The sequence below is a fragment of the Colius striatus genome, chromosome 1 (genome assembly GCF_028858725.1).
Source record: "Colius striatus isolate bColStr4 chromosome 1, bColStr4.1.hap1, whole genome shotgun sequence".
Classification (NCBI taxonomy): Eukaryota; Metazoa; Chordata; class Aves; order Coliiformes; family Coliidae; genus Colius; species Colius striatus.
Window position 1 is genome coordinate 152,914,049 of NC_084759.1, and position 15,474 is coordinate 152,929,522.

Here is a 15,474-nt window from a genome sequence, read left to right on the forward strand (position 1 = left end):
GAGTCCGGGGTCATGGTGCCCTCGCATGGGATAGAGGTGTCTTCTCTGGAGAGCAGGAGGGCGAGAAAGTGTCACCTACCTGAGAGGCAGTGCTCCACATTTTGTTTGCAAAAGCCAAAACAGCAGGTGTGTTTATGGCTGTGAATGGCTTGGATTTCCAAATTGCTCAAAAAATGCCCAGTCTTCTTGATAGCAACCAGCCTTCCAAGATAGAGCCTTCTGGTGGCTTTTCATGGGCTGACCCCCCAGCATGCAGTCACAGAGGTGCTTGCTGAGCTGGATGCTTCTATCTCATGACACTTCTGTGTACTTCGTTGGGTATTTAGGGGATGGATTCATGGGATGGGATGGATTGTGCCCCTGTGTGTGCCAGGCACAGGTAGGCACATGCAGTGTGTACTTGAACACAAGTGCTCTGTGATTTGAGCGTGTGGGTACAGGAGTGGAGGTGCACAAGGATGTGTGCACTGCTGTGTATCAGCAAAGCACTTGAGCACGTGTGTGGCTTGCAGAGGCAGAAGAACACTTTTTACTGGGAGCAGTGACTGCACCATGCCATCAGATAGGCTACGAGTGCCCGAGGAATGTGCCATTTTAGCAAAATAAGCGTAGCTGCAGGAGGAGCACCTGACGGGCAGAGGTTTACCCATCACCTCTGTTCTGCACTCTGGCTATTCCTCTCTTTCCCTCTGTCCCCTACCCTCTGCCCCCTTCTTTCTTTGGGTCCTTCTCATCTCTCTTCGCTCTCTAATGATGTGGTAGCCATCCTGATTTCGTCTGGGATAGAGTTTAAATGATAGCCAGCTTTCTCTCAGTTGTATTGTAAACGGCAGGAGCTTAGCTGGGTTATCTTCAGCGCCTTGGTGTCTTCTCCACCGTGATGCCAAAGATGACATGAAAGGGGCCATCAGATTCAAACATAGGCAGGGGGCTGGGATACCAGCATGGCTGCATGATGCTTATTCGCTCGGCCTCATTGCAACCTTTCCCCTTTTTTCCCCCCAAGACCCTCACCGGCTGAAGAAAGGGGTGGTAGTGCTGACCCATGTGCTGACCCAGCCACTCCAGCCCTGAGGTGCATGCCCAAGGTCTTGATGCACCTCAGTTGCCCCATCCTTGCCCAGCTTACTTTGGCACTTGCTCTTTGGAGGTGAGCCTCCCAAGACCTAAAGAACTAACAGATCGTGGGCACTCGATCACCAGCAAGTGTTGCCATTCCCTTCTGAAAGATGCTGTACCTCAGCAGCAGGGGTGCCCAGCCATGTGGGTTCTCCCTCTCCTGGAGGCCACTTCCACACTCCATGTCCTGGATGCCCGTGTCCTCGCACACAGAGTCCTTCTCTCTCGGTCCATTAGTTTCTTTCCACTGCCGTGGCCAGTGGCAGGCAGCCAGCTCTGAAAGCTGTATTAAAAGCCGGGTCAATACTGGCCTGTGCTTATTCCCTCTGGGGAAAAGAAATAGATAATAAAAGGAGGGAGGGATTTCTTTCATTAGCAATGGGAAGGAGAGGTGGGACAGAGACACACGTGGAAAAATGGTGCTGCGTGTCAAGACATACATGGGAAAATCCAGGAGGCACCAGGATCCACAAGCTCCTGTCCCCACTCTGCCCGCCGGGAGGAGAGGGAAGCACCAGGAATGATGCCTTTCCTTCCCCCCACCTCCTGATGCCCTGCTCTTCAGTCGTCACCTGTCTGCTCTTCTCTCATCCTCCCACCAGCTTCTCTTCCCTTCTTGGCAAAGCTTCCCAAAAGTGTCAGATCACTGCTGGGGTGCAGAGGAAACCCGTGCAGTGATGAGAAATGGCCACGTCTGGGTCTACACCTGTCTTGTTCGTCTATCTCCCCTCTTCCTCAAATGCATTCTCATATTGCCTCCCTTTCTCCTCTTTCCCTTCCTCCTCCCCCGCCTGCCTGCTGTGCCTGCTTCTTCCTCTCACTCCTGCTATTTCCTTCCTTCCCCTTCTGCTTCTTCCCCTCTTCCTCTTGCTTCTTGAACCAATTCCAAATCGACATCAAGATGCCAGTTTTCTGCTTTGTAGGTCAGAGGTAGCATGGTACATAATTTCTTCATCAATTCATCCCATAGCATGACTGTTGGGTGCCCAGAGCAGCTTCCTGCACTACCTGTTTGTCTTTCTGTCCTCACATAATCTGCAGTTTTGAAGCAGTGGCTCTGCCACTCCTCAAGGAAAAGGCTCAGCAGGTTTTCACGTCTTTTGCAAAATGACAGCAAAGTGATATTACAGGTCTAGCTCTGGTTGATGTCCTCCCTCATTACCCCTAATTCTTGCTTGCCTCTAAGAAATAAATAATTAAATAGAGAGGATTTTTTGTTTTTAATGTGTATTTTTTGAGCCTTACATCTGGAGCCATGTCTTGCACATCTCTCTCTCTTCATCAAGCGGATCTGTAACCCTTCCCTGGGCAAAACTCTCCTTATCTCCAAAGCAGGCAGGATAGTTTGATACATCCTACTGGTAACACTCACCCAGATGCTTCCCTCCATACATACATCTTGTATGATCTTCTCCCTCAGCAAATTCTCTGAGCCTCTTAGTGTAGGTCTTTACCAGAGCGGCCCAGAACAAGGGAGCCCTCATAGTGGAGCTTCCAAGCACCAACACCGTACAAACAGCAAACACCAGCACTAACAACTCTCACCAGTCTCTAGGCTTCTCCAGAAGCCTTGGGGTTTCTCCTTTGCTTCCAAACGTCCCCCTGGGATATTAGACTTTATTAAAAATAAATAGTTACAAATTCAGTTTTACAGCTGATGGCAGCAGGGAGAAGAACAGAGGAGGTGAAAGGAGCAAGTTGAGGGTCTGCTGTCCAGTCAGGTCACTTGTCTGCCATCCTGGCCACACTGTGCCAGGGAGCAGTCTGAGTGTGCAAGCACAGGGTCCTGCCTCTTCTGACAGGCAACTCAGGAGAGGAGGAGGAGGAGGAGGATGTGTTTTTCAAGAGGACTGGGAGAACTGGGTCTGAGTTGGTGGAGTCAAGCTGCTTCTGGAGGTGACAGATGCCAAAAGCCAAGGAGAACGCAGTAGCAGGCTACGTAGAGAGTCCTTGCCTCCTAGCTTGGCACTTGCAGTGGAAGAATATGGATTTCAGTTCTCGTTCTCTTTTATATACAGAGTCATGTGTAACAAGAAATCAACATGCAAGTAAACCCCTCCCTTGAGATCCTTCTCCACTCCCTCCAGGAGTCCTAAACTCTCCCATCCATCCTCATTTGGTCAGTGCTTAGGTGTCGCTCCTCTCCGGGTGACTGTCATGACTCTTGTCAGTCATGGGGCCTACCTGCACCAAGAGGGGACAGAAAATCTGCTGCAGGTTCCAGTCTGTCCCTTGAGGGCAAGGACTCCTGTCACCTCTCCAGAGATGAGAAAAGCAGGCGTGCTCCTCTCCTGTCTCTGGGCAGGAAAGGGGTCCCGGCACGAGCTCCACAGGCTATAATGTACTCAGGGGCTGAGAGGCAGTCATGGGTGGTCAGTCACCGTTTTTGTGGTGAGTGAGGGACTTATCCAGCTACGCACGGGTGCAGAACGGAGGAGACGGCGGGTGACGGGTGTGGAACAGAGAGGCTGGAGGAGTTAGATGGCTGATTCCCTGCGGTATGAGACTGTATCTAGGGGCAGAGTTGCCTGGAGCCGCTCCAGGTCCAGGTGGCTTCCAAAATCCATCATCTGGATGACACCTCCCTCCTCCTTGGTGCTGCCCCCTAACACCACACCCACCTCGTCATCGTCTTCATCTTCGTCTTGACTGACAAGAGCCAGCTCATTCTCGTAGCAGAAGGCACTGGGAGGTGGGGGAGAAGGCAGGATAGTCATCTTGCTTTCTTGCAGCTCCCGGGCTGAGCAGCAAGGCGTGCCGGCTACCTCGTAGGTCTTGTGGAAGCGTGAATAATCCACTTTGTAGTGGTTCTTCTCCTCAAAGACAACTGGTTCAAAACGATGACCCCAAAGGATTTCACTAGCGAGGTAAGAGCTTCGTGCCTGTGTGGTCATGGCTGTGGCTTCCACCATCCCCTCCAGGATAACAACAATCTCAAAGTTCTCCGTCTCCAGCTCCTCCTTGCCAATCCCATACAGCGGGCTCTCCTCATCAATCTCATGGACGATAATAATGGGCGAGACCAAAAATATACGGTCCAGGCCCACGTCGTAGCCCACATTTAGGTCCCTCTGGTCCAGGGGGAGGTATTCCCCTTCCTCTGTCATGTAGGGCTTGATGAGCTGGGCTCGGACGTGGGCCTCCACGATGTGGCTCCTCCTCAGATTGCCCACCCGCCACATGAGGCACAGTTTGCCATCCCGCACGGAGATGACCGCGTGGTGACTGAAGAGGAGGGTCTGGGCCCTCTTCTTGGGCCTTGCCATCTTGGCCATGATAGTGCCAATCATGAAGGAGTCAATAACACAGCCCACGATGGACTGGACCACGACCGCCATGATAGCCAGCGGACACTCCTCAGTCACGCAGCGGAAGCCGTACCCAATGGTTGTTTGTGTCTCCACTGAGAAGAGGAAAGCCCCTAGGAAGCTGTTCACGTGCATGATACAGGGCTTGAGGAGAGCGGGACCACCTCCCACTGCTGGAGCATTGAGATCGCCGTGGAAGAAAGCGATGCACCAGAAGAGGAAGCCGAAGAAGAGCCAGGAGACCAGGAAGGCAGCAGAGAAGATCATAAGCATGTACCTCCAGCGTGTGTCCACGCAGGTGGTGAAGATGTCGGCCATGTAGCGCTGAGACTTGTTGCTCAGGTTGGCAAAGTAGACATTGCACTGGCCGTTCTTCTTCACGAAACGGTTACGGTGCTTCCGCCGGGGGACGTGGCCCTTCCCGTTCCGGCTGTGCCCATTCATACTGCCCAGGGAAGAGACCTTGTGTCCATCCTCTTCAGTGGAGACGATGCTGTACCTGGAAGAGAAGAAACAGGCGTTTCCAGCAGAGGTGGAAATCCAGGTGAAGAACTGCAGCAACCGCTGAGACAGCGAGGGCGGGAGACAGGTGAGTGGCTCACAGGGTTATGGTGCAGTGGTGTATTTAACAATATCACAACAGCACGCCTCTCTGGTTATCGCACTGTGGCTCTACCCTGACCAAATTGGTGGAGCTCAGATGCAAAATCTGCCAAGCCTTCCTGCCAGGAGGTTGTATCTAGCAAAGTCCTGACAGGGCAGCAAAGCAGGAGAAGCTTGTAGCTCGGCACTACTTTCCAGCCTTCATGGTGATGAGGGATCCAAGACTTTGAAACCTCAGCAGCACCTGGGACAGCCAGGAAGCCTGGGAACAAGCACTAGCAGTCTGGCCACATTTTGGCCCTGACATTATATAAAGCTGGGAGTTTCTATTTTCTCCTCTGCTCTCCTCACTGATTTCATGGTGCATTGGTGACAATGTTTATACACTTCCAGCACTCAGGACAATTCAGTTGCCACAGCAACATGCGTGGCTCCCAGCATCCCACATCCAAAGTCAAAGGTGTAATTTGGAGATCAACAGTCAAAGCTCTGGCAGTTTCCCTGGCAGAAGCTTCACACACACTTTCTGGGAGACATTTGCCCCTCGGTCTCCCCTCCCTCACAAGTGGCCACTGCTGCTGCGCCTCACGTGCTGCCAGGGCAGTTGCAGATACCTCTTATAAAAACGTGACAGCAGAAGATGTCTGGCCACTGAGGAAACCAAACAAGGGCACAGACCCACCAAGACCGCTCTGCCCTCGTGATCACCGAATCACAGCCTCCTAGGACACCTCAGACTGGCAGTGTCTCCTCCCGCCCCACAGCACTGACATGTCATCTGCAGCCCTCCAGCACGGGCTTTGTGACCCCCCCATCTTCATCTCATAGAATCAGAGAATAGTAGAATAATGGAATCATTTTGGTTGTAAAAGACCTTTAAGGTCATCAAGTCTAACCACTAACCTCACACTGCCAAGCCCATCACTGAACCATGTCCCTTGTGGCGAGAGAAGCACTGGTGGCTGGAGTTGTGATTCCTAGTGACGTGGGGCTTCTGCAGCACTGCTGGAATGCCGCTTCTGGTCCAGTACCAAGCAATGCTTTGCTGTTTCTCCACAGTACTCCTCCGAGTACCGCCCCACTGTAGAGTTTGTTTTGGATTGGAGCGAGAGAGGAGCAGGAAAGCCCCTGGCAGGTCATTTGAGAAGAGTACACCAAAAAGCAAACTGAAGGTAGTGCCTAAGGGGCCAAACAAGGAGAACTAGGCCACCCAGGGCAGCAGCAGTCCTTGAGAGGAGGGTTACTCACCTGTTGACTCGGACGCTGCCCATGGCTCGCTGTATCATGGGGTGTCAGGGAGGGCGCAGGAGCTCATGCAGCAGCACTCACATGGGACCGGGCAGCTCCGGATTTCACCTCTGGTGAGCTACAGCCCGCTCGGCCATTCCAATGGCTCCTGAGCACACACCTTGCAGGGAAGGGCCAAGCAAAACCCAGTCAGAGCCTACCCTGACAGCACCCGTCCCAGTCCCAGAGTGGGGGAGGCACAGGGCTCCCAGCCTTTTGCTCAGGAGTGGGCTGGAGGTGCCCATGGGGCAGTGTGCTGCAGCCTGGCTTGGGCAGGTGAGGAGTTGGCAGATGCAGTCCAGGTTACACGGCCCGTAGCCCCCATCTACCACCAGGAAAGGTGCAGGCTTGGCTGGTCCCTGCTTTCCAGATCAAGGGCAGAAGGGCTGAGCAGCTTGCAGGGCCCTTGTCCTGAGCCATTATGGTAATATCATAGCTTACACTAGGACAAGAGCTCAGCCAGGCTAAATACTTCACACAAGGACTAACAAAGCACAGATATGCACAGCAGCATTCAGAGATCCCCAACAGCCCAGCCTGACCCAGACAGGATTTCTTTTTCACGGGGTGCAGAACATCCCCTGTGCTTCAAAGAGGAGAAGAAAAGCAATGGGTAGAGCCAAGGAGAATTAATAGAAACGAAAGGTTAAAGGGTAGCAGAGAAGAAGCCAGAGCAAACAGACCTTGCAACGTGCCCTATGTACAGCATCCGAGGAGTGGCTCAGCAGCAGAGCCCTGGGGAGGATGTCCAGCAGATGTTACACCCCGACCCGATCCTCCCCAAACTGAAGAATGGGGAAATCGAAGACTCAAGAGCCGACCTGTCTCGCCTGCCCAGAGCTGCTGGGAAGCGAAATGCAGTGAGGGGGTAATGACTCACAGATTAGGAAGGGCTTTGTACACCCATGCTAATCCTCTACTGTAACCTTTGGATTACAGCAGGCAGTGCAGAGCACAGGACATAGACAGAGCTAGCTAGTTTACTCCCTCCCCATCTCAGCGATGAGCAACCGGTGGTTGTCGTATCTGGGACAAATCCAAGGGCTTTTGAGTCAAATCCAAAGTTTAGAGCTGCTTGCAAGTGGTCGTGCATGGGCAGGAGAGAGGAACAGCAAGTTATGTTGTCTGGCATGGAAAAGATGGTGAGAATCATCCTTGTCTCATCATCGGTGTTGCAGAATGGGGCTTCACGTGGCTAAGTATGACCACCAGCTTTCACCAGTTAGGAGAACAAGACTGGGAAGCAGTAAGGAATGAGCTCCAGAAGTCACCTCTGATGTGCAGGCACTGCTGTTATACCTGGAATAAAGATTAACCAGCAGTGTCTCCTCCACAGACAAAGGTTACCGAAGCAGTTTAAGCTCTGTAGCAGCACAGACATTGTTGTTCAGAGCAAGGATATTGTGGGAACAAGAGAAGACAGCTCATCACATAGAGGTAAAAGTGAACAGCTGCCCAAAAATTACCAGCAGGAAAAAGCACTTTGGCACTGAACTCTGCCAGCACCCAACCACTCACCGCCCTGCAGCATCTAAGTCTTTGAGGAGGGTCAGTTTGGCCAGGTACAGGAATGGGGGTTTTTTATGCAGCGGGGTAAACCTACAGCAGAAACTGGGGTTGGTAACCCAAATTCCTCAGAAGTGTTGGCAGATGACCAGGTGATAAAGGTCACCTCATGCCCACAGATGGTCCTGCTAGAGTAAAGCTGACATATGCTCATTGATTATGTGGTGTGCTTGGACTTCAGGGTCCCACAGGTCTTTAGGAGGTGACAAAGGCAGGCAGGTTAGGTATAGCCCTCTATTCCAGCTCCGGGAGAGGAAGGGCATCCTCTCCAAACACTGCCAGCCTGGATATGCCAAGCTCATCCTCACTGACACTGATGCCGCAGGAAAGTCACTGCCACATCTCACACTAGTGCGTACTTCACAGCTTCCTAAAGGTTTCTGACCACCTCCCTTTCCCCAGCCATAGGAATAGGTGCACAATTTCTAAAGGCTTTGGATTTCTCTCCCAGGCAGTGGCCAGCTCCAAAAGAAGAAGAAGGAAGACCTAAGGAGCTTCTCCTCACTGAAGCCACGGTGCAGCAGCATCTGGAGCTCTGCTCCTCACCTTCCCCATGTCACCGAGAAAGGACAGAGGAAGCAAATGAAATATAACGGCTTTGCTCACCTCTGTTTCTGGCTGGTACAGCTATGGGAAGGGGTGGATATGCTTTTGAAAAGCACTGCATCCTGTGCTGCTGTGATTCCTCCTGGCTCCCACACAGGAGCTCAAAAGTCAGCAGGATCTGAGGCACAGTCTCTCATGCCCACCACAGTCGAGCATTGCAGCTCAAAGCCCAGGAGACATTTACTGCTGGCTCTGCAGTACCAGAACAGGGCAGCAGCAGCTAAAACTACCTGCAGTTCAGACTTAAATCACAAGCAATGCATTACCATGAAGAGCAAAGGCAGTGAATCCGAACACACACACACATCTGAGCGCGTGAGAGCAAATGGTTTTAATATAGACTGTGGTGGGAGACCCGTGGTCTCGGTCCATACACTTATCTGTAGGACCCACGCAAGAATTGAGTTTATGGCTCTATTTCTGTTTCCACTTCGGAAATGATGCCGGTAGATTTAAGGACCTCAGCAGCAAACAGCAGCGACTCCACCCCGGAGGAGAGCTGCTTGATGGACTGGTTTGCACCCGTTACTATCTTGTAGAGCTTCTGCACTGTGAAGTCTATGTTGCGCTTCATTGCCTCCAGGCTGATCATTTGGCCCACTTTCTGGTTTTTGTTCTTCGCCTTCCTGCTCTCCAGCTCTCTCTGGAGAGTAAAGATCTCCTGCTGCAGCTTCTCCACCTTGCTTTCTGCTCCCAGAGCCCGCTGAGTCATTAGTTGGAAATTCCACTGAGTTTGCTGGACGAATGACTGTATCTCTTGGGCTTCCCTTTCCTTTTTGACCAGACTGGCCTTCAGCTTCTGTACTGTGCATGCCTGGCTCTCCAGGGAGCTCTGCATGTTCTTCACCACCCCCTTGAGCACTGCGTTCTCTTCCTTGAGCGTGTTGTAGTCCATCTGCAAGGACTGTAACTGCCTGTCCCAGATGGCCTCCTTGTGCAGCACGTGGGGGGGCTCCGCTCCCCTGCTGTACTCTGGGTATCCCAGGTAAGGGTCATTGCCATTAGCCCATGAGGCAAAGGCATCCAACCCCAAGCTCTTGCCCGTGATGGACTGCAAAGTATCTTCTTTGAACAAGCTGTCAGGAATTTCCACATCTTTGTAAAATGGTTCCTGACACTCCCAAGCTTCCTTCTCAAGCCCCGGTGCGTGCTTGGCCAAGCTTTTGGCATATATCATATTCTTCGCTCCTTCATGTTTCCCCATGTAAGAGTGCCCGGGATTTAGGGAAAATGGGATGGGTTTTTCCCAGTCCTTTACCTGACTGTCACACGAGCTGTCTTGGCTCTTGCACTGAGGTGGAGGATATGCAGAATGCCAAGGGTAGTTCAGTTTGCCATCTTGGCCGTTAACCTCTTCCAAGCCTAGAGATTCTGTCTCTGTTGTCCCAGAGATGACAAACACCCATGACATTCTTCAGGATGCTTTGAGTTGCAGCAAGCAGGAGGATCTAGACTACTGTCCTGGAGCCTGGGTCCACAAGCAGTGTAAGAACTTCTGCAGATTGAGTGATGCTTGTAGGGGAAAAGGCAGTCAGTGAAATCCCTGCAGGTGGATCACCAGGGTGTTTGGGACTGAGCAGAGACGAAGCATGCTTCTGTCTGTGTCTCTGTTGTCAGAGGAACTGGAATCACCAAGGTCTGTGATATCACCGTGTTGGCAGCAGGAAGTGAAGTCATAACCAACGGGGAGAGGAACCAATCAACTGCAAAAGTGCTTTTCTGATGGCAGGAGGAGAAGCTGGATCCTCGTGTCTGCAGAGTTGACCGCAGCTCGAGGATGCTGTTGGTGAGCAGAGAAAGGAGTTCACGAAGCCCCCTGAGACGTCTAGCACGCAGGGGCAACAAGGATCAGCTGCAGGGGCAAGGACCTTGGGCAAGCAGAATGGGACAGAGGAGACAACCCTGCCCCACAGGCTATCGAGACATCTCCAGCAGCAAGGTGAAGCTGCTGGTGTTTTGGTGCCAGGGCTCACCCTGGGCAGAGACAGCAGACATCACCAGTGCTTCAGTGAGAGGCATTGCCCTGGCCAGAGAGGGGTCTGCAGCCCGTGGTGCTGCCAATCTGATTCATCCCCTGCTGCCAGCTGGCTCAGGGAAGCGTTAGTAATACCGGGCGCCACAAACTCGGAGTGGCACGAGCCAGGAGACGAACAAAAATAAACGCACTTACCACTTCCACCCCAACACACCCCCGCAGCGCGTGGTGCCGCCATGGGAAACACAGACAGGCGGGCGACAAGCCCTGGGCTGGGGACTGCCATTGCCTTGGGCTGCTGCTCACATTAGACCCCTGGAGATGCCACACCGGGAGGTGATGTAGCCACTGTCCCTCCTCATCAGCTGGTGACCCCTACCACTGTTGATATCCCTACCTGCCAGCTCGGCAGGGCCAGAAGGCCATGCCAGGAGCCTGAACCCTATGCAAACTCAGTTCAAACAGCCGTGAAATGGCCCTTCTGCTCCTTGGAAAGCTGAAATGCAAATAGGATAAAGGGGGAAGTCTCAGGGATGCCTCCAGCAAAAGGGGATGACATTCACGTCCTGATCAGGCAGCAGCTGGCTGTCACATGCACAAGGCAGGGGAAGGACTGAGGAAAGTGGAGGACAGAGATACGAATCCTGGAGTGTGCCCTGGAGCTCCTTTTCCTGGAGCCTTGCTCTGCCTCCTGGGGCCCACACAAGGAGGGGGAAGCTGAGGCAGTCATCAGCAACTCCAGGGGAGTGGGATGAAGCTACACGGGTGGGTGCAGCAAGGGAGATGCTAGGCAGGAGACTGCAGTCCAGATAGATGCCTATCCATCCCTCCACTGCCTGGCCCCAGTGCACATGAACACCCACACATTTCATGGCCTGAGGAAGCTCCCCAGCACTTTGGGAACTCGCTGCAGCGTGGGCATTGCAGCTGCTGTCTTGCAGCACTGAAACTGTCACACAGGTGGGTCTCCAGGGGGCAAGAGTTGCCTCCAGCCCCACAGTCTGGGCTGCCCTTCCCTCTTTCCCGGCCGCTCTCCCTTTCCTGTGCCCTAGATTGAGCGGTGCTGGGGCCACCACCGCCGTGCAGCAGCCACCGGGTGACACTGCACTCCAGCAGTAGCACAAGCCATTGCAGCAGCCCACGCTGCCACCCGGGCACTGCTCTGACCCCCAGCAGATGCACGGAGCAGGGCTGCTGCCGCCACTTTTGGAAGGACCTGCGAGCTCATAACATCAGGGCGCGTGGTGCTGATGCAATGCCTCCATCACTCCGTCTCTAGTACACTGTCCCAGGCTCTCTCCAGCCCCCTGCCAGAGCAGATCAAATACTGTCAATCCTTCCTTAAAATTTGCGACGGAAGAGTCTCATGAAACAGAACAGAAAAGTCCACGCTGAAGCACTCCCCCACTTCTCTTTTTATAACAACCGTATCTGGTGCTCTGGGACGTACACCGTGAGCGACGGCGATGGAAAAATCCCAGGGTATTTTTACACTCTTATTCTTTGCTTCATCTGGAGTCGTCTGGCAAATGCTTTCCCTCCTGTCTGTGGTCAATACCGCAGCCGCTGCCTGCGCTGCGCTTCGTGCCTTTATTCGCCTCACCGGCTGTGGAGCACCGGCTGGTTTTGAGATCAGCGTGCACAGACCCGTCCTGCCAGCTCGGGCCCAGCGACAGCCCGGCAGACATCTTCTTGCCTCTCGGGAAGTCGGGGTGGAAACACCCGCCAGCAGAGAGTAGGGGAACCCTTTGGCTCCTCGCAAAGCCCCGCAGACCCAGGCACTCGCTTTGTCCTCTCCATCCTCTTTGTAACTCCACCTATTCTCCTCTTCCTTACAAATATCCCCCGGGGTTCACGCCGGAGCTCGTAGGGCAGCTCGGTGCCATGGGGCTGGCTAGCCACAAGAGTCAATGGCCAAACTCTGGCTCCTCCGTGCCGGCGGGGCTGGGTGCCCGGTGCCGTACGAACACACGCCAAGGCACAAGCCACTGTGCGGGAGAGTTTTACCAGATTAAAAAGGCAAGTGACATATGGAAGGTGAGGGGAGGAAGCTGTAATCAACTCCATACCATTTTTATATACACACTTCTGCCTTTTCGTTCAATAATTATAAATAGAACGCGTAAGTGCCAACAGTCCCCATCTGCCCCGCGAGGCACGATGCACTGACCACTTTCTCTCTCCACGAGAGGATTTTATGAACGTGCCTCTGCCCAATTTATATTTCGGGGTGGAGTGAGAAGGGGGGATTTTTTTTCCCCCTCCCCGTGAAGCTCTAGAGCCTGGGGATGGGTAATATGAAAACAAAACAAAATGATTTGAAGTTAAACCATCTCAGTGTGTGACTCAGAGCTATTCATAGCTCCCTGAAGCCAGCTGCAGCAACGGAGCCAGAAGGATTCTGCCCGTATTATTATTCCAATTACCATCTGAATTAAAAGTTTGAGCAGTGATCAGCCCACATACCGACGGGAGGGGGAGAGAAGAAAGCGAGAGAGAAGGAGAGAAAGAGATTGGGGGGGGGGGGGGGGAACAGATAAAAATGGGATTCACACAAAGGTCCCCGGGATGACAAAGTCGGGAAGAGGCACAGAAAGGTGACAGCATCACCTCCTCCTGCTCCCACACCGCCTCGGCGATCCCTGATCCGGCTAAGCCCTCTGGGCAGTGCTGTTGCAAAGCGGCCGCCTGCCCCTCAGGATCCCAGCAGAGACAGGGGAGTACTCCTCGTCAGGGCTGGTGGGGATAGCACTGGCACACAGCCACTCTCCTATGGCTGAAACAGGGCTGGGGGACAAGAGGCAGGTCCTGGGGGCAGGACTGAGCAAGAGCATAAGGAGAGGATGCCGCTGAGGAGAAGTCCCTGCTTTTTCTTATCAAGAGATAGGTGAGATATCAAGAGAGGTGGGTGTTATGATTTGTGGCTGGCATCACAAGGAAAATTAAAGGCTCAGAAGACTCCTGGCCCTCCATAGGTTGTGCTCTTGGTCAAAAACGAGCTGGGCATTTGGGGCAACCAAGGCACAGACCACAGTCAGTGTCCCACCTGCTCCCGAGGAAGTACTGGGAGTGACCTATGTGGAGTGACCTATGTGGGAGTGACCCCAGTGGCTGCCTTGCCACAACCATGGACTAGGCCCCAAAGGGATGGTGCAAAACCCACAAGAGCTGAAAACCAAAGGTACTGGGGTGTCTCCAAGGTCCCCAAGTCCCCGGTGGCTGCAAGCACACTCAGATCACATACTCCACCTTCCCAGCACCGCTGCACCAGCAAAAATGGCATCTCTCATAATCCCCCCAACCCAGAAGCTCCCTTCACTGAACATCCTGCCAAAAGGCCATCCCCAGCCACGTCCCAGCATCATGCAGGCCTGGCCAGGAGGGCTGCAAAAAGGGCCTCTCAGTGCCCTTTTTGGCTGGTGAGGGATACAGATAGTTACTGGTGAGCAAGAAAAAGGGGAAAAAGGTGGCCCACATTGTCTGCCTGCCCATTGCAGTTGCACTCCTGACAGGGCAGAGATAGCCTACTAGTGCCTCTGCAAAGCACCCAGCAAGACAGGCTCCTGCAAACGGCTTATGAATGATTATAAGAAGCAATACTCAGGGCAAAGCCTGCCCCAGGCTGCAGCTGCTGCTGCATGAAGGCCGAGTCCTCAGCCTGGCCTGGCTGCTCAGCACTAACCCATCAGCCATAGGGGAAAAAGAAAAGCCATAATCCCCCAAGACCTTTGTTGCTACTGTAAGAAGTAGCCCAGCGGAGCCACCAGCCTCCTGAGGGAGACCCAGCTTCTCCCCTTTCAGTCATGCCTGCCAGGCACCAGAAACAGCTGAGGGAGCATCCCGGGAAAGCTGCAAAACTGCACTCCTGCGGAGAGACGATTGACTATTTCAAGTCTGCTGACTTCTATTGCTGCAGCTTGCTCAGCCTGCCTAAACAAATGCACCTGAAACATGATCAAGTCCAAGCGATGCCCTACACCCACGGTGCAGGGAGCTATCTCCCTGCTCCTTCCTCTGCCCCCCCAATTCCGTTCCCCTCCCCACCACGACGTGACAAGGGCTGCCAGAGCAGAGGAGCTCGGCCGCAGGGAGAAAAGGGGGAGCAAGACACAAGGCTGCTGTGTCTGCCATCTCCCTGCCACCATCACCCCAGAGTGCTGTGGAAGCCCTGCTCCTCTGAGCCGCCGTACAGGCTCTTGCTGCCGCCTCGCCTGCTCACCTGCCTCTTGTGCGCTGGCACTCGGTGCTGCCTGCAGCTTCTGCCTGGTCACCTCCACCCTGACACAAAGCACTGCCTTGGTGGTAGGAACAGCGGCGACAGGAGAAGAGAGGAGTTCTGGGGCAGCTGGGTCTAGTCCCGTGGCAGGCACCGCCTCTTTGTAATGCCATCGAGCTTTTTGGAGGGATGAAGTGCCTGTCTCTCCAGCTACTGCGATCTCTGGTGCCCTTCAGCCCCCACGCTCACCCTGCTGCTGGCCAAGCCAATCTCAGCTGCCATGGGGCTATAGGGTTCCCTCCTCTATAGCTACATCACTTCTGATATCCTCTTTTGTAACTCTCTTTTCGTCTGCAAGAGTACCCAAGATAACTAATGGCAAATGCCATGTCTGGGCACAGAAAGGGAGTCAGCAAGTGGTGAGCAAAGGTGAAGGCAGGGGAAAGGAGAACAGGCAGCGGAGAGGTAGACAAGGACGATGCCAGGAGCCATTGCACCAGAGCTGGCACTGCTCACCAGGAAGGGAGGGAGGGAAGGAGGTGAGAAGGGAGGTAGAAAAGGTCTTTTCTCAGAGCCTTTCGCAGGGGACAGAGTGGGGGACGCTGCCTCCCTCATTTTCACACAGCACCAGGCTTCCTCTGAAGTGTTTCAGGAGAAATGTTGCCATAGAAATAAAACAGCCGTCCAGATTGCGAGGGACAGGCCCGCCACCATGGTGGCAGGGGCTGGCGCAGGGGCCGGCAGCGTGGGGCTGTGCCGGGCCGGACAGTACCTCGTCCCCATCCTCCACTCCC

At 53.7% G+C, this 15,474-nt stretch overlaps 2 protein-coding genes across 2 annotated transcripts; both read right to left on the reverse strand.

The window, feature by feature from the left end:
• Positions 1–3,596: 3,596 nt before the first annotated feature.
• On the reverse strand, positions 3,597–6,316 carry KCNJ4 (potassium inwardly rectifying channel subfamily J member 4). The gene is made up of 2 exons (XM_010208727.2): positions 6,279–6,316; positions 3,597–4,926 (listed from the first exon to the last, which is right to left on the reverse strand). Exons 1-2 carry the CDS (start codon positions 6,314–6,316, stop codon positions 3,597–3,599), a joined length of 1,368 nt encoding a protein of 455 aa, XP_010207029.2.
• Positions 6,317–8,895: 2,579 nt separating this feature from the next.
• On the reverse strand, positions 8,896–9,900 carry LOC104562593 (endosome associated trafficking regulator 1). Its single transcript, XM_010208728.2, has one exon. It carries the CDS (start codon positions 9,898–9,900, stop codon positions 8,896–8,898), a length of 1,005 nt encoding a protein of 334 aa, XP_010207030.2.
• Positions 9,901–15,474: the final 5,574 nt, after the last annotated feature.